Genomic DNA, 23,721 nt, shown 5'->3' with positions numbered 1-23,721 from the left:
TTTGCCCATTTATGATTTAGGAAAAATTGAGCAATTAAAGTAAATAGAAAGCAAACATTTACAAGTAAACAAATTCAAAATTTACATGTAAACAAATTCAAAATTTACATGTAAACAAATTGAAATCTCTTTCATATCGCAAGGACAATGATTCATTTTCAAAATATGAATTCATACATCATAAATTTTTATATAACTTACAAATAGAAACTGGAACAAATTCCATCTCAGAATTCAGGCCACAATCTTTATAAGAATAGAAGCACACTTAGAAAATCACACCCTTATAAATTGAATCCATATGGCAAAGTTAATTTTTTGTTTCTCATTGAATTTTTGTCTTCTCTGTAATTCAAATAATAAAGTAACTTTATGAAACATTGTATCAATAAGGGCATATATGATTGACATTAGGAAGTATTTTTAGTTAACATATTGTCTAACGTATTAGTTTTGTTCTAGAGTTTTTTCAGTAAATGAACCAGCTTTATTAGAAAACGCATTTAAACAATCACTTGGTTCTAGTTCTCAATAGAATATTGATCTTTCTAATAAATCCATAACATCACTGTATTTACAGAAAGGTCTTTATCATGCTGAGGTGCATTATCAAACAAAGAAAACAGATCTTTTATTTACTTTGGCCTTGCATGGTTTTCTTTCAATTTATCATAAGGAAAGGGAATGGGGGCCTTAGTTACTTTAAATCAATATTTCAATTAATATCAGATATATCTTATCCGACATCTTAAGTATACAAGGATAAACAATATATTACACGAAAAATCATTAAAGAGGTACAAAAAATTATATACATGTTGGGATGATAGGAACTTAAATCCTGCCCAGCAGAGAGGGTCTGATGTAAATTCTGATGGATTTAGAGATACCTCACTGGTAGTCCCTTCCAACACACTCAAAAATGCCATGAGTGAGCTAATCAATTTCTTTTTCAATAAAGATCTGTTCAATGTTTAAAGTCTGCTTACAGTATTTGAATATCTCATTAAATCTGACTTTTAATAAATGTATCCTATTTTTTCCCTGCTACCTGTCAGATAAGTTTATATTGTGTCCATGGATAAAGTTTTACTGCTAATGCATAGATGAAAATGGACTTTGTTCTTGTTGTACAGATGTGTTTTTGAGCTGGAAGACTCTTAATTATGTCATAGAAATCAATGACTTGATCAAAATAACCATTCCCTGAGTTCTTTTACCCATATCATTAATGTTTACTCTGAAATGTTTTAAAATGTATCAATTTTTTTCCCCATGATCTGACAGAGAAAAAAATGACCATCATATAACTTTAAACTTTGGTTCTATACATGCAGTCACCAATGAAATAAGACACACAAACCTCCAATAAAACAGTGTTCATGCATTTAAAAAAGACATGCATTCATAATAGTTTGTGTTTGATAGAAAACACAAATTCCTTATGGTGTCTGCAAGCTAAAATAAAAAGAGAAAGTCATTGAATTTTATCACAGCAGTGCCATGCATTATCAAACTCCCACACAAAGTCAAACAATGTAAAACACCTGTGGAGACTAATGAGTCAATCGTTACAGGGGGCTGAAACTCGGACATTTTGTCATACTTATGTTGATTACGGGTAGTTGAATTCAATTCAGGATCAGCTACAATAAATCAATATAGATTGATTTCAATTCAAATATATTACAAACTCCCATTTAGAAGAAGGAACTTCCAACATTTACAGACAAACCTTTCCAAATTCATATGCCATAAGCTAAAAATTTAACATACACTCAGGTGTGATGGTGTGTCGTTGAAGGCTGGTATCATCAACTGCTTTCTGGGATTTGTCTGCAATTATTCCTGTTGGGGTATCAATTTTTATGCTGGCATGCATAAGAGAGCCATTCCCTTCAACATCCACTGACTCCCTTTCAGATTGTCCTCTCCATTCAGTTTGCCTTCTTCCTCTTTTCCCTTGGACAATTCGAAGTTGCCTTTTGAAGAGACCTTTCTTCTTTCTATGGTCTTGAGGTGTATCTCTAAATGCCAATGACATTTCAGAATAGTATGTCACCTGTTTGAAGCTAGTCTCACTTTTTTCCAATGGCCTCACTTCTTCAGAAATTGCAGACGACGAACTTCTGCTGTGGATCACTGTATCACCAGACCTTCTGCTGGTGTTTGTGACATGGTCTGAGGCCTCTTCCAAAGGAACATCAAAAAGATGATTCTTTTGACTGGATGTCAACTCTGGTTTTAATTTTCTGTCCGTTTCACCACAACTGCTAACCTTTTGATCAGAAGCAAGATCTGAGTGTTTTTTCTTTTCTACTTCTCCTAAGTCTAATATCAGTTTACTGTATGTTTCATTGTCTTTAGACAATACATCTTCTGGAGTAGGCGTTAACTCATTGTCTTCAGACAATACATCTTCTGGAGAAGGTGTTAACTCATTGTCTTCTGACAATACATCTTCTGGAATAGGTGTTAACGCATTGTTCATTTTCTGAATCAAAGTGGATTCTTTACTGTGGTAGTCAACATCTTGTTCATCAAACACATTATCAACAAGGCATGCAATGTTCCGTTCACCTGTCTCCTCTCCAGAATTAAAATTGATGTTTATTTTCTTAGGTGTTTCATTCTTGTGCTCGCTCTCAGCTCTCTGTTGCATCACATGATCACTGGCAACAGATGAAATGGACGGGAGTAACTTCCATCCAGTTGATAAGTTCTGAAGTCTTCCATTGGCTTCTTGTATGGGAAAGTCTAGTTTGTGTTCAATTGGTGTTAAAATATAAGGCTGAATTTCACTTTTCCTACCTAAAATTTCTGACACATTTCAATTACTATAATACATTCAAGCACATATACAAGCACATAGTGAAATACATGTATTAGTTTCAATAAAATAATTAAGTCAGATACAAATTTTGCCCGTGAAGAATTTGTTCTTTTCTTCTCATAGGGATAACATTTTTTCTTTTCCTGAAAAGCAATTTCCAAATCCTTACATGAATTAATATATGTTCCACATGACTATTCAACCCTCCTGAAACAATATCGTAAAATCCCAAAAAATTCAATTTGATGAACACATCATCACAAACAGTCTAGTGTGAAATAATCACACACAAAATGCATATTCCATACCACTGAACTCTATGTTATACCACACATGCATTTAAGTATACAGAATACAAAATGTATACTTATATATAGGTACTCACTAGGTGTACATTGTCACAGTACTACAAACTTTCATTGCGAGTTCTAAGATACAAAATCTCACCTGCTGGTTTTTCACTCTCAAGTCCTGAGTCTGGAGACACTGGCCTTTCTTTCTTTACTCTAAAAAAGACACAAATAATCTTTATGTATATTGACTAATTCGCCCTTTTACTTTCCCAAAAGAACTGCAAACAAATGAATTTCAGTACTGTGTACTAAGATAATTGACTTTATTTCAAGTAAACATGTCGTATAATAGAAAAGGAAACACTTACCTGTCCCTTTTCTTTGACTGTAATCAGAAATCAATAAATTTCATTATCATAATAGCTAATAATTTGTTGGGAATCACATTAACCTAAATTCTACAGAATTTTACCAAACAATATCGAGACCATATTATTGAACACCATCTTCTCCCAAACTAATATGATCAAGCTGCACTGAGATTCTAAGTACAAGTTAACATTAATTATTACACTCTAACTGTAAACAAAGATGGTGGACCACATCATTTGGTAAATGCTGTTAGCCGGTTTTGATGTTTATTTAGTGGACTCCTCTCTTACTTATTAGACACATTGAGTTGTTATATTTTGTTTGTAACAACTACAGAATGTACATGTTCTTTTGACACAGAGGAAAGTGGATATTGCAGATCTTGTTTTGTGTCAAGGTCTTTTCGAGGTCATACTCATTTCAAATCAAAGAACCAAAAAATTCCATTTGAGCATTTATAAATTATATATACTTAAGATTCATAACAAATTTTGTCTTCATTTACAGCATAATCACTTTATATGAACATATACATGTATTTGTCTGTTTGTATAGCAGAAAGTATAAACACTTATAAACTTGCTAAGATATATGGTTGACCAAATTTTCTTTGATAATTTTAGAAATCTGCACAATGATTGTTACTTAATTCTGACATGCTTCTACTATTTAGAATTTTTGGCAGTTTTTATACAACAATACTGATGCAATAAGATGTACAAGGACACAAAATAAAGTAAGGGCATCAGATCATACACCAGAGAGAATATGAGAATATGATTTCTCAATTTTTTCCTTAGGAAGAAAAAGATTAGGAGTAGTTCAAACTATCTACAAATATACCATGTTACTTTTGTCAGTTACACACTAATTCCCATAGTTTAGAAAATCTTTTCTTGCTTTGAATCGACAGACAAAAGTCAATAATTAAAAAAAATTTAGACGAGAGAATAAAGTGATATTTCACATTGCTGTTGATTCACCGAAAATATAGTCTCCTATAATTCAAGTTCCCCAGACCCCATTTTATAACTGCAGTACAAAAGAGTAAGCATGCCTCCATGACCCTTGTGTTTTGTAAATGAAGAAAATACACGCATATATGGCATAAAAGACCTAATTTATCTGCATGATGACAAGAATCCATCCTGAAGTATCAATCAAGTTTTGCAATATTTCATTTTTGATTAACAGCTATAAGGACCAGGAAACAATCTTCATAATTTAAAACATTTCACAAAATGGACCTTTGTCTGAAAGCCACTTGCCTGTTACTTATTTGTGTGATATAAGATCAATACCTGTTCAAAAACTGTTGAAATAAGGAACTTTTTCCTTATATTAGATATATGTTCTGAGTGTGACCTTGACCTTTTCAAAATGGCCTTTGTCCAAAAGTCCCTGTCCCATGGAGTATTTATGATCAATTAAGATCAATTTCTGATGAAAGATTTAGGATCTGGAAACTTTTATATGTTTTGAGTGACCTTGGCCTTTACATAATGACCTTGATCCAAAAATCCCTGTCCTAAAGAACATCTGTGATCAATTATATCAATTTCTGATGAACGGTTCAGAAGATATGAGCTTTCTGATGAAAGGTTCAAAGGATATGAGCTCCAACACAACAGCGACTATGCTTACACAAAATTTTTGGGGGGAGTATAAAAACATAAGTCGTCCTTCCTGATTAAAACAATATACCTGCGTCCTGTCAACAACATCTTCTTAATCATTTAGTGCCTGATTGTTTGCATTAGTCCATGTGAAGTGCATCATCGGAACCCACAGGTTTTCCCTCCATTGTGTAACGGAAAGAAAACCTGTGGTATCCAACAATGGGTGTACATTGATATTTCAGTTTTAATGCATTGAAATGCATGTACATGTTAATAATAGCATGATTTACTTTATAGAGCAAATTGTTAATGTTTATTTCTTACTATACATCACCAAAGTAAGCATTAAGTTAGAATGCAAGGTTAGAATATAACATATTGGATTCCGTTATCTACATGTAGATGCTTCATTTATCCACACAATGTTTCTAGAAACCAAAGTGTTCAGATTAACAAGGCTCCACTGTATTGCTGAATATTGGCACTCAGGTGTAATTCAAATTTATTCATTAACTTTTAAATACAACTTGCATCAATGTTTACAAATGCAAGTACATGTAATAACCCTCTATTATTATATAGTTAAGAAATAGTTTATTATAAAATCTGAGTAAAATCTAGAGAATGTTAGCGTTTAATATCCTGAGAATTTATTGAACATTTGCATTGCGTAAATTGCATGCGCCCGAAACATTCCGAGTATGAGCATTTAATACTGACGTTACCGTAACGACATAAACAAGCAAAAATGGCAGACGGCGGTCCTCCGAATCTGACAGAGCCGGTATTTGATATTTAATTAAGCAAAATGTTTTACTGTACATAAATTCTGATGTCCCCATTTACAAAATCAGTTTGCTTCATGCATTAATGATGGGTTAAATATTGAACAGTTAAGAAATGCAAGCTGTTATTGCACACCTTCACCTTAGATGTCAATTGATGAATTCTCGTCTATTTTGGAGTAGTTTGAGTGAAAAGGGATATAATTTAACAACTAAATACTTTAGCTATATAATAAAAGGGTTATTGAACTTATATAAGTGCACGAATATTGGCACTCGTTGGCTGTCAAAATGCACTCGCAAGCTTGTGCATTTTCAGTCAACTCGTGCCAATATTCACCAATATAAGTTCAATATAACCCTATATTATTGCAGCAGTAATATACTCTGAACATTTGTTGTGAATATAATTTTACTTGGATGTAACAATGCTCTCTGGAATTCTACTAATCATAAAAAATAAATGTGCATGGTTTTCAGCTTTATAACAATATCATATCATAAATGCAATTGACATTGCATTCATGGTGCTATGAATGACATTGGTATGTGAAGTGTCCATAATGAAGGATTAAAATAGATACACATATAGCTGATTACCTCCTTCTTTTCCTTCTTAGGTGGAGCCCAGAAATCTGTGGCGAGTTTCTCTGACTTCTTAATGGTGAATTTGTCTGGTTGCTAGAGAAGGAAACATATCAGAGAAGTGAGTAAATTCAGGTTAAGTCTTCATTAATGACCTCTAAATATTTCAATTTTATGATAGACAAACAGGATAATTTCTCTTTCCTGCAAGCAATGGAGTAGTGGGGGTCACTAATGAGGGAAGAAACCTGGGTACCCTGAACACCACACAAATAACCACAATATTCTCTTCTATACATGCGGTGTTCGACCTTTCTCAATCCAAAAATCAATCCAGGATCATGCATATATTTGTGAGGAATAAGGGGTGAGATCAAAAGTTCAATGTCTGACAAAAAACTAAATTCTTATAGTTTTCACCAAGACCCTCATCCCCACCCCCTTTAAAACTAAATATGATGAATGTTGACCTTAATCGATTAACAAGTAAAAGCACATGATTATAAATAACACTCTGCATACCTTTTCTACTGCTTATTCACAAACTGAATGAATGTGTACATTAAAACTATCAAATGTTCATTAAAATGTAATATCATTTGGTTTTTAAGTCATTTATTTGTCTTTTTTTTTTCCACTACAGTGTAATCAATGTCGGATGACAGAAACTTAAGGGAGATTTTGTCCCCACTCCCCCTAATTATTTGAATATAGATTTTTATCCCCCATTGTTTTTTTTTATCTCGCCCCTATGTGCATTAACCACTGCACCATCTGGATATCCATACTGTGTGTAGATAGCTTAACATCAAAATCTGATACATGTATCTAACAGTTTTAGCAAATAAATGTTAATTAATTCATTCAGAAGTCATTTTCATATTTTTTCGTGCAAAATTACAAAATTCACAGATGACAAGAAGACTCTATAGTTTGACAGTGTATCAATCCAAATGGTACATCATAGTGAACCTACTTTCCAGTTTCCTTCATTTTGTTTGAATTCGTGGAACTCTGTCAACTTCTTTTCACTCTTTTTAACCTGAAACCCGCTCCCTTTTGGCAGATTGAACTTCCTCTCTGAACTGAATGGAGATCGTGAATCTATTTGGCGACTTTTACGAGGTTTTACCTTAAATGCTGGAGGAGCTGAAAATTTCACAAAAATTAAAATAAATTCACTGCATCTAAAAAGCCCTACTATTTCTTCATTCAATCATAATTTGATTATAAGCTAAATCTTGAACAATCTTGTGTAATTCAAGAAAGAAGAAAACATTAAAATGAAATACTTTAAATAACACCTAGATTTTACCTTATCATTCTGTGCAAATTAATTTGTACTGTACCAAACTAGGAATACAGGTTAACATGCCAAACTAGACTTTGAGCTACCTGAAATTTTGTGCAATTTGTACAGAGTCTCAGTTTATGTTTACCCTCTGCAAAACCTCTAGATCGGCTCTTTCAATTCTTAAACTTGGTATTAGCAGTCGATAGAAGCTAAAAGGCCAATCAAATAAAGCATTTTAAAGAATCCACTCATTGCAGACGAGGTGACATTTTCTTCCATACAGCATAAAGCATTGTTTTAATACAGCAGAATTAATTTTAAAAGTTATCAAACATTCCCTAAATTCTGAAAAAAATCTGCATGTGAAAGAAAATAAAAGAAATATATTTATAAAATGAATAAAGTGGGATAACCATGAATTTGTTTGTTGATGTCAAGAATTCCTGTGCACGCACAATTAACACTTCAATGTAAAAACTGAAGCATCCAGGAGTCAATGAAGAAAGAGAAAATGTGCTCATCCAAATTTGTTGGTATTAGATTAAGCACCAATTCAACCTTTTTACACAAGTTTGTGCCACAGGTTCTTGATGTTTTAAATATATATAATAATAAAATGTTATTGAATAGTTTGTTTACAGGTCAGGAGAATGTTTTGTCTGTGGTTTGAATTGAGCAGTCTTATTCTTAGTTCAGTATTCATGTTTGTTGTCATTTAAACATGCATTACACATGGTGAAAGATATGATAATCATAATATACAGCTCTTTGTAAACACCAATTTAAAACCAAATATTTCCAGTTAAAATAGTTGATATCCTGACATAAATATATACATATGCCAAGTTACCATTCAGTGTTAATATTGGTATTTGTCAAGCTAACTTGAAAATTAATTAAGGTATGAAAAAGACATGTTTGGTTTGTAAATCTCAAAAAATCCACCATCAGAAAACCCATCTGTGAGAAAAATGGTGTCTACTTTAAATATAGCTCTATTATCATTAGCCACATTACATAAAGCCTTAAAATGCTTCAATTTTTCCAACACATTTATGTCACATACCATAATAGGCTGACATCATAGACACATTGCTGCTTAGTGCTATAGCTTCCTGCTGACGAACTTTATTATATTATATTCCTCATCATACTAAAAATTTAGAGGGATGAACCCGAGGTTCAGCAGAACAAACACATAGACAAAGACTCTGGTGTACTAGAATGGTACATGTATTTTCACACCAAACTTCTCACATTCCAGTTATTGTCACAACCCAATATTTACATTCTATCAGGATTCTCTAAGGAAAAATTTAATAATAATAAAATTTTATATAGTGCCTTATAAAACAAATTACTCTAAGGCACTTTACAAGGGCAAGAAGAAAATTCATTATAACTATAACTGGCATGTGATGTCACAATGTCAACTAACAGTAGCCAATCACACATGCAAAGAAAGATGCCATCACTGTTCTTCATCTGCTACACCTTGTTGATTGACAATTATGAGGAATTCAAAAATAGAAGATTAATTCAAAGAATTTAAATATTAGCTTTCAATAAATTCTTTTTATACTGGCTACACAAATAATCATAATTCCTTAAACTGACCTATAGGTCCCCACATCCAGTATTGTAAATAACTGTATATATTTTTGTTAAACTTTGTAAAGTAGACAATTGAGTTTCACTACAAAAGACTTATACAGTTAAACAGAATTCATGGTGAACTGGAGATCTCATAGCAGAAAATGAACAAAGAGCCAAGCATGCACAGAATCAAGGGGAAATTTCATACATGATTTTTTGGGGATGGGGTTGATTCACATAAAATGATATCATGACTGCATGATAGGATTTTTGTACTAATCAATTGAACACAAACATGAATAAAATCATAAATAATCGCAAGGGACTCAAACTTCAATATTTTCATTACATAGACATGACCATGAATCATATATCCTCCACGAATAGAATTATACATATAATATTGGACTTTATGGTAAACATGATGTACTGATGACTTTAGAACCACGAAAGAAGAGTCTCGACCCAGACATTTTTGTTTATTGATATATGTAAGAAAAGGGAGTTGCAATATTCCAATGATATGTGATGTGCATTATGTGTGAACTTCATTCCTATTCACCATGAAAAAGGTAGGAAATTCATTTGTTAGTTTTCATTCTATCTAAAATTGTTCACATTTCACTTAGAAAAAAAGTATCTAACATAGATAAGATCAGAAAGGGGGGGGGGGGGGGGGGGGGACTGAAAGGCTTTACATAATATAAGAGAGATTACTCTGGCATTCTATTAACTGATTTTCTGTGAACAATTTTTACAGAATGAACAGTGTGCAGAGAACTACAGCTATCTATTACTTGGACTTCTACTGGGGGAACCGCTTTCTACAAATCAGAAACACATTCTAGTTATGTAACAGGACAACTTGAACTCAATCTTGTGTATATCTGGCATAATCTTTTCAAATCCTGTTTGAAAATATTTGATATCCAAAATGCAACTTGTAAGTCTTCATCTCTGAAATTTTTTACAATATCATGAGCTACACGTAAATGAAAGTGTATATCTAATGCTTCTACTCTTCTTTAAAGATATTAGAAATCTTCAATACAAGTATAACTACTTTATAGTAAATGCTTGAAGCTGATGTGCCTATATACTAATTAAACTAGAAAATAAATTTTCAAAAACTGCGTACAGCATGTTGCACGGCTTTATACACTGACCTTTATACAGTGATTGCCTACGGCGACTGCTATAGGGACTGTATGGACTACTTCCACTTTTCTCACTCCTTCCTTCTCGTCTGTCCCTGCCCTCTGAGGATTGTTAAGTAATCACATTGTATTAATACCACAGGTAATCAGAAACACTGTCGGAAGTAGACGTGAATCTCTACACTGCATAAGCTAGGTTTGTTGTAATTGATAATGATTAATGATTTTGCTGGGCAAACAAAATGGTTTCCATATTCAAACACATTGGCAGAATAAGATCATTTGGGGGATCTAACAAATGGGACTCTGATCAATGTATATACAATTCCACCTCTTTTCCATATACCTAACAATGTGTTCAGCTACCGCAAAACAACTTTACATTGGGACTTCACAGATACAAACAAGAGGTACTGTGAGCAATGCTCACTAAGAACCCCCCCCCCCCCCCCCCCCCCTGCTTACCCCAATCTCCCAAAGGGTGTTTCCATGAAGTATGTCGGCGTGAAGCATACATTGCATTTCATACGCTCATGTATTTTCAAAACTGAAACTTAGTTTCTTTTGAAGTGTTAATTGAATTCAAAACGTAATTCAACTGCATGATCTTTGATATTTTTAACTTACATTTCTGAAGTGGAATGTATGGTGGTTGCCTTTACTCCCCTGTGTAGATAATAAATCTAGTTAGATTACTATACAGTGAATTCTAAACATTTACCAGTAGATAAGTCCCCCTTGGATTTGGGTGTCGTTCCCAGTCTGCTAATCCCCTGACTGCCAGTCTCATCACTCGTGGACAATTTCTCTCTCTTCTGGGTGGAGCTGGTGTACGCTGTCTTTGTATCATCATCTTCCTCTATTTCAATTAAATGTAACATGATTATAAGATGTGTAGAAACCAACATTTGCTTCACTATATACAGTATATATATATCGTGGTAATAGTAAGAGTTATCTCCCATAATGCATTTTATCTGCTGTGTTGCGACTTTTCCAGGGAATATTTCAGAATGATTTTCCAAATTTTAGTAATGTATTTCTTGACTATGTGTTAAATAATTATTTCTTTCATATATATATCTACTGTTCAATATCAAAGGTCAAAGGTCTGACCAGGAGACAGCGCCTCAAGTAACTGCAGACTAAGCCAGGTGGATCGAGATGCCCTGCACCAGATGGCACACAGAGGATTGAGCTGAGGGTTCAATATCAAAATTCTCATTAATCATGAACCTTTGCTTGGAGATTTTGATGGTCAGAAATACAGCTTATCCCACTTATAGTGAAGTCAGCTATTTTGAATTGATGCAGTATTTTGAAATAAAAAACAATTCCCCAACAACACTTTCTCTTTGCATAAGAATATTGGTGAACTTGAAATAGTTTATAATGAAAAACCATTTAATTTGAAGTAAATTAACAGTCAGCTGAGCTGATTATGATATATAGTTATATTGCAGTCCTTCACATTGGTCATCATTATGGTCAGTAAATCCGTAATCTCGCAGATAGATAGGTGTCAAGAGAGTTCTCTACTTGTGACATGTTCTCATAATGATAACAAGAGGTACTGTGAGCAATGCTCACTAAGAATACCCCCCGCTTACCCCAATCTCCCAAAGGGTGTTGGTAATAGGTATAAACTACCTCTTTTCTAAGTGTAAAAAACAAATGGCATGACAAACCGAACCATATTGCTACTTCGATGTCCAGTGCACGTGACCTTTGACCTTTTGACCCCAAAATCGATAGGTAACATCTTCATCCCATGGGTAGTCCAGTCCATATGTAAGATATGGTGACTGTAGGTGGCAAGGATAGCACTTTAGAGCCCGGAAACCATATTGCTATTTCGATGTCCAGTGCGCTTGACCTTTGACCTTTTGACCCCAAAATCGATAGGTAATATCTTCATCCCATGGGTAGTCCATATGTAAGATATGGTGACTGTAGGTGGCAAGGATAGCACTTTAGAGCCCGGAAACCATATTGCTACTTCGATGTCCAGTGCGCTTGACCTTTGACCTTTTGACCCCAAAATCGATAGGGAACATCTTCATCCCATGGGTAGTCCATATATATGATATGGTGACGGTAGGTGGAAAGGATAATGCTTTAGAGTCCGGAAACCATTGCGTCTACAGATGGACGGACGGACAGACAGACGGACAACCCGATTCCAGTATACCCCCCCCACAACTTGTTGCGGGGGGTATAATTAAATTCCTGAGGGGTCTTAATGTTCACTGTTACTTGTACATACACATAAACTGAACTTTAATACTCGATTTTCAAAAAATCTGCGAATAACTCATTTGCTTCAGGTTTGCCTATATGTTTATTAGATCGGGGTAAACTTTTCAAAAGTGAACAAAACTTTGTTTATTTTCAAACTTTGGATATACATGTACTGAAAACAATCAGCCTCCCCTGGATTTTTATTGATCCAGAATAAAGAGTACGCCACTGACACTGAAATATGTCCGTGATCACACCTAACCTTCACTATCCACGTCTGCGTCATTATCAGTCTCATCCTGCCTGTCGTCTGAATGCCGTTCACTTTTTACTGAATCCTCCCCCTCTTCTGCTAAATGATCTGAATGCTGTCCGGACAAATCAAGCTGCTGACTACTCCAGTCAGTAGAGTTGTCCTTATTATCCTGGGATTCCACATGAATGGTTATCTCTCGTGAGCCCTTTGTGATATGGCCTTCCCCACTGTATATGTTCTCATCTATTGCATCTTTATCCAATGGAGTTTTGTCATCTGTCCAGGGAGACATAGCATCCATGTTTTCCTGTCTTGACCTACAATATCGGAGAAGTCATTTTAATATAGCTTACTCTATAATACTCCATGATACTTCATTGCAAACCTTTTGCTGTGTTTCCACTGAATACAGAGAGAGAGAAAGGGAAAGTAAGAGAGAGAGAGAGAAGTCAACCTGTTCCAATTTTTGTCCTTCTCCTTCCCCCTCTGGTTGTCGGTGTTGCCTGTCAGTGGTCCTTCCCTCATCATGGCCCACTGCTTTACAATATCATCCTGGGTACCCATGCTCTCCTCTTCTGCATGCATCTCATCAGTCGGAGAATAACAAGAATCTGGATTTTTTTAGAAAATGGCTTTTAAAATACATTGATAATTTGTAACATGAAATTTAATTTTGGTGATATTAAGTTTATGATTCCTGAGACCCAACACAAAGTCATGAGTCATAGTTTAAGTTGAAGGGAACCATATTAATTAATAATGATTTTATTACACCAAACATTTCAAAGCAATAATATATAGAGCTGAGTTAATTTTTATCACTGAGAATGTCTGATTTCATTAAGAAATTATATATCATTTTTATCAGATAATTCAAAACACTATACATGTATTTACATTCACTGAAAATTTTCTCTTATATTTTTTTTGAAATTGACATTGCTTTCATCTGCGACAATGAATACATGTTTGTTGCAAACTAGTTTGATATGGTAGTACCGCCTCTGTCCGCCTAATCATTACCAAATATGGAGCATCGTCAAGGTTAAAGGGTGCACTGGTTGTTACATTTAAGTAACAAATGGGTCAACGATATGATATTTTAGTACTTAAATCTTGTTTATATTTTTAAGAATACATTATTATAAAAATATAATCAATAAAATGTCTTTCTTTATTGTTTCATCGGGTGATGAAGATAGCCTTCTATTGTTTCAACTTTAAATAAATCACTTTATAAATCATATCATGAGAGTAAGCAAATTGGATAATTGACTTGCAAACATTTGTGGATTTCTAAGAAACACAACTGAATCCTTCCAATTATGTTTTAATCAATTTACTACATTAATTTGTCTAACGACTGATGTATCAAAAATAACATACGACACAAACAGCCAATCATACACCAGAATTTTAAAATCCATGCGAAAACATCATACATGTGCACAATGGATACCAGTTCTGCAATCTCTGTGTCATAGTTTACACAGGATAATACATGTATATTGAATAACTGATTTATCAATGATTGATTTATACAAAAAAATTATCAATCATTAGAAATAGTGTTATACTGTAAGAGCAAAACTACTTTATGTTGGATAAAAAGTGGTTTGGTGTAGTGGTGTAGAAAAATAATCGTAAATCATTAGAAATGGTGTTAAATTGTTAATAGCAAAGCCATGTTATGGGGATATTAAGTCCACATAGACCAGTGAACAAAGCATCAACTACCAAAAATCATAACACAATTCATGCCATTTACTTAATTCAATTTGTATTTTCCTGACAACTTTCTTTTAAAACATATCAAGTAAGTAATAATTAAAAGATATTCTCCAAAAAATGAAAGGTCTACTGGTAATTTTCACATCTACACATGCAGTGTGTACTTATTAACTACAAAGTTTCACAAAATTCTGTTGAGCAGTCTCAGAGGAGTTGCGCCAACAAGAAAGGGATTGATCGACGGACTGACAGATGGGTCAAAAACATGATACCCTCTGCAACTTCATTGCGCGGGGTATAAAAATCCCGCTTACATTGTATTTCTATATAAAGTAGTAGTATCACCTCAAAAAAATCTCAAACGTAAGTTTGAGTTTTCTTAAAATTGACCAGTCAAAATTTGAGTAAAATCTGACGACCAATTTTTTATTTTGTTGTTGTTGAGAAACATGGTTTTCATATGCCTCTTCAGTCAGCTTGGCGATTGCCGATTAGTCATAGTTTGTTGACTTCATAACACCTGACATTTGTAATTGTCGCTTTTCGTTAATAAGGTGACAATCGTTTGTGTCCCGAGATATCTCTTTTGGGTAAGTTCAATCAATTCAGAATGTCAACTCCACCTATGAGGAAGGTCATTTCACTAGATACAAAGTTGCAAATCATTACTGCAATAAATGCAGAAATAAGACAAAAAACAAAGATGATGATCAGCCATCAAAGATCATTAATTAGAAATTTGAACGTACTTGAAACTGTGAGTTAAGACAATGTGAAAGGTGATGTGTTCTCAGCATGAAACAATACAAACATTCATAAAGAATTTCACATCCAAACAGACTTAAGGACTTTTTTAAGTGACTTCATTGATGTAGGAATTGTACGTAAGACAACTATATTGATGGTGATTCTAAAATGTTCTTATCTTTGTGCAAATAATGAAATATTATTGACTTGCACTGATCTGGATCTCTGGTTACATCGTAAACCAGTTATAATGAAGAATTTATTTGTCTCATGAGATAACTTATAACAGAAATTTACTCAACTACAGATTCGTTATTAAACATGAGTAATCGATAGCTCAGTTGATTTGTGTGAAGCCTCCCTCGCGAAATCAAAATCACTCCCTTTATTCGTTTATCACTAATTTACTTTCAGTCCTTCAGCACCGATTGGCAATTTTGCAAAATCAAGAACTTGTTTAACGTAAGAAATCTACTGTAATTGAAACATTACAATGTCACATAAACAGACACATATCTGTACTTATTAAATCTTCAATGGCAATTATATGAAAGATCTCAATTACCATTGGAGGCTACTGGGATAAATGGCTGATAGTCTCCAACTTCTCCATCCATTTTCTCTACAAAACCCTCTTCAGCCACACTCACTGAACCTTTATCATGCTCTGAGAGAAATCATATTAGGGATATCAATAAATACATCTACTGCTTTAAAAAAAACACTTAAATCTATCAAATCAAGCGCCTGCAACTAAAGCACTTTTCTGCAAACTGCTTTCACTTTAGTTTACCTGATTCAACATTAATTTTTCTTTATAGGTATTTTAATATAACATTCTGTTACTGCTATACACACAACTCAACAGAATTGTCAGCAATTTTGATACTCACTTCTGTCACAAATTTCAAATCCCCCCCCCCCCCCCCCCCCCCCCCCCTCGGTGCAAAATTGAAAAGGGTTATACACATGCATTATTTAATATAATGGATAATAGTGCCAAATCAATTCAAGATATTGAGCAGACAATATATCTTCCTGTGTCCAGAGTGGATTGACCATATGACCTTAAAATCAATAGGAGTCATTCACTCCTCACAATGTATCAGTGTACCAAGTTTAATGTCTGTCAAGGAAAGGTTTCTCAAGATACTGAGTGGACAGTATATTCCTATGTCCAGTTTGACCTTTTGACCTGAAAATCAATAAGGGTCCCCTTCTTCTCATAACCAATCCACACATGAATCATTATTACGATCCAGTGAATGGTTCTCAAGATATTGAGCGGACAACGTGGTTTACCAACCAACATACAGACCGACTGACAGGTACAAACCAATATGCCTCTCTTCTTTGAAGGGGGGGCATAATAATTATGAGGTTGTATTCTCTACTAAAAATATTCCAATGAATCTCTAGATTAACAACCTTTGATAATATAAATATACTATTCAATCTCTAGATTAACCTTTGATGCTAAAAATATACTATTCAATCTCTAGATTAACCTTTGATGCTAAAAATATACTATTCAATCTCTAGATTAACCTTTGATGCCAAAAATATACTATTCAATCTCTAGATTAACCTTTGATGCTATAAATACACTAGTAAATCTCTAGATTAACAACATTTGATACTATAAATCAGTCTCTACATTAACAACCTTTGATGAGATGCTTTAGAGCCAGCTCTGGAAAGGCCAGTTTCCAGTTGGCTGGATTTTTGTGCAGCTGTTCCCGGATCGGACGGTCATGTTGATGATAAGTGAATCCCCCACCAGTCTTCATGATGCGATCAACATGGTAGCTGAAAAAAAGTAGTGTGGAATATCTCATGTGATCAAAACATACAGTATATAATTTTGACAACAATGTGGCAGCTACAACACAATTCTAATTGTGCTAAAACTTTGCAATCAATGCCTTAAAATTGCTGGAATATGCACAGTACTAATGGTAATTATTTTCTTTCTACAAGGTACAATTGACATATTTTGAAGTTATTGAGCATCACATTTCTGTACCCAGTTTGAATAAGAGCCATGATTAGTGTTGCAGTAATAAATCTATTTTACATTTTTTGCATGGTTGATTGGCAAATTATATATTTTATTCAAGTCTAGAAATTGTTTAATTTTTCTCTCCTCTACCATGGCTTTAGAAAAATTTACCATACATAAAGCTTAGAAATTAATTCAATCAGCCAAGCATATCCAAGAAAATGAAAATTCTTGCACAGCATACATCTTCGTTACAAACAAATAAAAATTCTTTGAGAATACTTTTTAAAAAAAATCAATTTCACTTTTAAAAGAGCATGAGGGTAAGAATTGCACCACTTCACACCATCATACTTCATAAAGCATGTCAGCTAGCACTTCATGAGGAGTATGGCAGCAGGATGCATCGCAGTTCATTACCTCATGTATTTTCAAAATGAAATTTAAATTCTATATTTACATGTACATTCTACAATCATTCCTGTTGGATTTCCATTGAAATAGACATGCTACATTAATCATGATCCATACGAACACTGTTCACAGCTGCAATGCATTCATGAGGAAATGGCTATCACTGAAATTTGTAGAGGTATCAGAAAGGCAAAAACAGCGAAAATGTGAATATATATAGATATGTCCCAACTTTAAAACTGTGAGCTGAGGTAGATGGACAAGTACTTACTGGGGCTCAGAGCTACGTTCACAGCCATAACACAGACCAGACCTCCGACAGCCAGTACAGAAGCCGGGGAAATTATACACCCTCTCCCGTTTGTCCGTTTGTGCATAGTGTCGCCTCTGGACCATTGCCTGGTTAACAATCTGGAAATACCGCTTAGGTTCCGCCAGTAGGTCATGATGGAGAAAGGACAGAGAAGGTACTCGTGGAAGCTGATTTAAGCTTTTTCAAATAAAAAAAATAATAATACTATTTCATTGCAAGTTTTTATTTAATCTCAAATTACCTGCATATTAAAATCAAATGTTTCCTACAGCCTTACCAGTAAATTAAAGGACATTAATGTTCTGAACATGATGCAGTTAATATATACAGCATTGTAGGTTTAAATTACTGAATAAACTAATGCCTCTGATAATGGGTATTATGGTCCTGTTTATATTCATGTTTACATCACTTAGGAGTCTGGTAAAATATCTATACCTTTCTGCAACAAATGCCACATCGCCAACATCAATTTCCTGTGATGAGAAAAAAAAATCATTATATTAACTACACTGTAATGATAGCTCTTCATATAAGATTAGAATACTGCGAAAACATTAACACTTCTAACCGCTAATCATTTCACCTCAAAACAAATCAAGAAAAACAGTATTTAAGGTTTCAATATACAGACACATTTTGTCAAAGTAATTTTCATAGATGAACTGTACCACTGAAAATAACAAAATACCGATAGTATGGTAATTAGTAAATCAAAGCAAAAAACATTGCGCTTCCACAACACACTGTACACTGGCTTTGCATTTTCAGTCTTTCATAATATTGATCAGCCATTTGAGTGTAAAGAGATTCAACTCCATATTTTCTCCATTATCACTCTGAAGCAAATGATGCATGTACGTCTTCCACTGAACATGATGAATATTATATGAGTACTGTATATTAGATACATAGCTCTATTGTTTTGAAATCATAATGCATCAGCACCATGCAAGATTATTATAGTAGTTTTATTGATTGGGACATGATTTTTGTGATAATGGCAATATAGTTAAAAGCTAGGTCTTCCTGGCTAAACTTTCTGATGTTTCTTTAAAAGAGTATCTTTACAAAATTCAACAAGTTAGTTAATGGCAAATGCCAAGTTAACAGGGTTTATGATCAAATTAATCAATTGATTGATTGATAACATGTGTCTCTGGCTCTGAAATGAACATAGCTTGAAAAACACATCAAGTAATCTCATTCATAATCACTGGAAAAACAGTTCAATAAAATTATGATCATATCAAATACAAAGGAACCTGAAAGGCTAGTCCATAAAGGAACCTGTCTGACAGCCTTTGGAGAGTTGAAAAAGTTATTTCCTTTTCATGCAGAACAGATCATCGTTTTTCAGGACGAATATAGGCAAGCTAGGTAACAGTACATCCCTGTTACTATCACCTGTTTACCAATAGAGAATAGGTCAATCAAAATCAATATATTGTCTCCAATTGAGAATGTGCTTTCTTTTCCCATACTGAAAATATAACAGAGGTAAACTGACAAAGTCATGCAGGGCCCCCCTGTAAGCTAAGGGTGCAATAAATGTACTTTTGCCTACCCCAGCAATATGAAGACCAAAACTAAATAAAAAGTGAATGAGTGACTTATATGACCTAAGAATGTATAAGTGTCTTCCATTAATCATTATCCACTTACACATAAAAAATTTAAAAAATATATGAGATATATCACATTTATATACATAATAAAGGTGTTGACAGACAGAGAGACAAAACAATTGTATTTTGCAGTGTAAGATAATGGCATCCACCCAGAGCACAGGGCATATTAGTATAACATCGTGTAGAATGTGTTGCATTAGACACCAGCTTTGGAGAAAACACAGCAATTTTTAAATTAGTACTCTTAGCTAGGAAAGTGGATTAGAGCCAGCCCCTTGTTGCACCCAAGACACACCCCTTCCCTCTTTCAACAAAAATCAATTTAAAGTATGCTTACTTCCAAAATATTCTGGAGAGCCTGAATATCAAGAATCATTTTATTATGCTTACTTCCAAAATATTCTGGAGAGCCTGAATATCAAGAATCATTTTATTAACAAGACTTTCAACATTATTATAGAAAAGGGGATTCTGATTTCTTTCAATGGGAATGTTTTGATTCTGGGACCGTTACAGCTAGATGTTCCCCAAACAAATCCCCCATTTACTTAAAGAGAATTAAAGGTAATTACTCAAAGAGAAAAATATCAAGTACTTGGAGAGCTACTAAATTTTGTCAGTCTAATGCAGTAATCCCCTGTTTACTTCTTGCTAATGACAATTTGTGAAAACGTGCTAGATCTGAAGGAGGCTCCGAGATGCAACAATGGCATTTTTATAAACACTGAAAATCTAAAATACCTATTTTGTCTGATTGGGTCAGTATTAAAAGTTAATCAATTCCTTCTTGGAAACACCTCTATCTGATCTAAATGGAAAATAAGATGGATTACAACATTCTTCAAAATGAGAAAATCTCTGGCTAATTACTAGAAAGGACTGATCAGTATCCTTTGCATTTTCTACTTGAGTAGACATGAAAAGAAATTCATAAATGTCAATACACATTTACCTGTATAAGCACCATTTTTCTAGCAAGAATCCAACTGTCACATTATCAGAGAGGTTGTTGATATTATTATAGTCAGCTAATAATTAATACCATTAAGGGAAATAAGAGATCTTTTGACTGTAATAACCAGATGAATCACCACACCTGTGTAGATTTTATAGGACTGCACATTGTTCAGAGCAATCACATGTTGTTTTTTTTAAAAAGTAGGTTGCATGACAATACCAGATGATCAGATTTCTAAAGAACAACAGAGTAGTAACTTCAAAGTAAGCAATGGAATTTGTCCATAAAACAATTTTTTTTTTTGGCATAAAAAATCAGATAACTAATAAAAGGAATCCTCACTTACTAAATCACACTTGTAGATTTGTAAATTAAACACAAGAACACATTCCTAATTCAACACTATTTCATTTTTACAGTTTTTCCTTCACATACATGTGGTCAAACTATGTTACTGTATCTGGAACTCGATGGGACTGAGAAAAAACTTCGACATTTGAATTATCAATGGTAAAATCCTTGAAAAATATTATAATAAAGTGGTTGGGACTTCCGAATCACTTCGACATATCCATGGTAATCGAGATATCGTGTTCAAGATCAAAGTTCAAGAGTATTTTGAACCAGAAATGTTTGTCAAGTAATATGTTTTAAACTTTAACGGTAATTATACCTACACAAATATATATATTTCAAAGGTAAATCAGAAATGTGTGTTAATTCAAATAGTCCAGTTAGTTAAAAGTTTTACCTAAAACTACAATTGCAACAGAATATCTTATGTATTCCTAAATTTTATATAAGAAATAATACCCTTATCTTCATCAGAAACCTCCTCCTAAAGTTATGCAGGATCAGATGCCAGGAAGAAATTTGAAGTAATAGATATATCAAAATGAGTGCAAAAAACCTGATTAGAGCATTGCTGCATTTAAGCTCTAAGGACAACATGTGTGAACACCAATACAAATGTTTTTATTAAAAAGTCATGTTGATCGAATGTAAGTGACTCAGTCCCATTACCCAAGAACTGCAATTACACTATTTTCCATCTGAATGATATATATTCATGGAGAACAAATGCAGCTCTGTCAGACTATGATAATGCTAGACAGATGACAGATGTGACATGTCACTGTTTTATATATACATTTACAGGTTTGAACTCTAGCACTTGCCCGTTTACTAAATACATGTAGAAATTTGTGCCCCCCCCCCCCCCCCCCCCCCCCCCCCAATAGATCACTTACATGCCCACAAATGAATTCTGCAGCCTGGGGGGTGGGGGTAAATTTGTGTTACAAACGTCATATCTTTACAATAGATTATGATTATAATTAGGGCCTATTCTAAAAATTATTAGATAATACTGTGAATACTTCCGAGATCAGTGCTTTATATATTGCATCAAAATTGATCAAGAAATTAGTTCAGGAAAATTAAATTGTTTGAAAATAAATGGTTTTGTATGAAATTCATACTGGAAATCTTCTTTGGGGACTTACTTATGGCTATAAACTACTATCAATTAGTTGGATTGCGTCCGACGCCTTTTCCAAAATATCTACCCGCGGGGTAACACATTCCTCCGACTCTTACCCCCGCTTTTATATATTGTACTTATCCCCGCTTTTATATTGTGACATGCACTCTTACCCCTAATCTCGGCTGAGATTCGGCTTGGCTGAATATATTGAGACATGCACTTTTATCCCAGCTTTTTGTATGACATGCGCACATGTCACAATATAAAAGTCAGAGGAATCTCGGATTACCCGCCGGTCTCCTCAAGCTCATCGAATCTGGCTGAGTTCATGTATTGGCACAGAAAGTGTAAATATTACAAGAGCCCAGTCCACATGCTAGTAAAGTTTAAAAGATTTAAGCACATACGACTTTGATTATCTTGGCGTACATGTCGTGTTCTACACATTACATACACTCGAAATTTTGGATAGGCCTATGTTATATCGATATTTCTCCTATAGGCTATGTCACACAGCCACTAAGATACGTATAATTTGCGCATATTTCAGAATCCAAGGATGAAATTTGGTCATACGTGGGAAAATTGAGAAAAGTTGGGGTCTACGTGAAATTTTGACAGATGTATCACGAATGAACCACGTTAAAACCACAGGCACTCGACGTTTTAAATATCTATAATAATAAAAATTGTCTCTCTGTAAATTTTTTACATAATATTCACAGAAAGACAATTTTATTATAGATATTTAAAACGTCGAGTGTCTGGTTAAAACCATGAAAGAAGTACGAATAAACCACGCAAAGAACACGTAAATCTACGTAAAAGCCAAATCGGGCCCAAAATCGGCGGAACCGTGCGCGATTATGCAATTCATTAGTAATTCGTGCGTCAATTACGTAATTTTAACGCGATATGTGCGCCGTATACGCGATATTAAAGTGATACATCTGTGGTACATGCGTAAAAGGTCCGTTAAACATAGGTGGAACGGTCGTGGAAAGGCAAAACTTTGCGTATGCATCTCGCAAAAATCACACACAATTGCGTAAGACTTGCGTAACATTTATGTAAGAATTGCGTATAAACTACGTAATATATACGCATAAACTGCGTAAATCTCAACCGACCAAAAATTTTGAGCAGCTCAAAACCGAAATCACGTAAAGACCCGTCTGCCGAAACCCTCGACGGACATCTGCGCACATCGACGATCGACGAATGAAAAACGCATGAAACACTTATGAGTTACGTATATCGCGCATGTATCACGAATGACCAAAATTTCATGCGTGGCTGACATAGCCTTATATTCAAACCGGATAATAAAAGGCAAAGCCAATTTTTTTTTCACAGGCACCTGAAGTATGGATATTACTACTAACCCACCCCCCTCCCTTTTTTGGAT

The 23,721-nt window shown here is 34.2% G+C and overlaps 1 protein-coding gene across 8 annotated transcripts in view; it reads right to left on the bottom strand.

Annotated features, from left to right (window-relative positions):
* Positions 1 to 23,721, bottom strand: part of LOC125683138 (uncharacterized) — a 73,973-nt gene that overhangs the window by 40,712 nt on the left and 9,540 nt on the right. For 3 of the 8 annotated variants that reach the window (XM_056140856.1, XM_048923972.2, XM_056140858.1), the window contains exons 3-17: positions 18,677 to 18,714; positions 18,197 to 18,415; positions 17,176 to 17,318; positions 16,075 to 16,176; positions 13,486 to 13,642; positions 13,038 to 13,348; positions 11,256 to 11,393; positions 10,544 to 10,636; positions 10,175 to 10,201; positions 7,464 to 7,636; positions 6,503 to 6,583; positions 3,495 to 3,511; positions 3,281 to 3,339; positions 1,777 to 2,811; positions 1,548 to 1,646 (exon numbers count right to left, since the gene is read on the bottom strand). In XM_056140856.1, the coding sequence (XP_055996831.1) occupies positions 1,548 to 1,646; positions 1,777 to 2,811; positions 3,281 to 3,339; positions 3,495 to 3,511; positions 6,503 to 6,583; positions 7,464 to 7,636; positions 10,175 to 10,201; positions 10,544 to 10,636; positions 11,256 to 11,393; positions 13,038 to 13,348; positions 13,486 to 13,642; positions 16,075 to 16,176; positions 17,176 to 17,318; positions 18,197 to 18,415; positions 18,677 to 18,714 (2,692 nt within the window). Of the gene's footprint in view, positions 1 to 1,547; positions 1,647 to 1,776; positions 2,812 to 3,280; positions 3,340 to 3,494; positions 3,512 to 6,502; positions 6,584 to 7,463; positions 7,637 to 10,174; positions 10,202 to 10,543; positions 10,637 to 11,255; positions 11,394 to 13,037; positions 13,349 to 13,485; positions 13,643 to 16,074; positions 16,177 to 17,175; positions 17,319 to 17,971; positions 18,089 to 18,196; positions 18,416 to 18,676; positions 18,715 to 20,610; positions 20,678 to 23,721 lie in introns of those variants that run through there. The other 5 variants (XM_056140860.1, XM_056140861.1, XM_056140857.1 and 2 more) reach the window with 5 other exon arrangements.

The sequence above is a fragment of the Ostrea edulis genome, chromosome 6, assembly GCF_947568905.1.
Source record: "Ostrea edulis chromosome 6, xbOstEdul1.1, whole genome shotgun sequence".
Classification (NCBI taxonomy): Eukaryota; Metazoa; Mollusca; class Bivalvia; order Ostreida; family Ostreidae; genus Ostrea; species Ostrea edulis.
The sequence above is the reverse complement of the archived record's forward strand: the minus strand, read 5'-3'. Positions and strand labels throughout refer to the sequence as shown.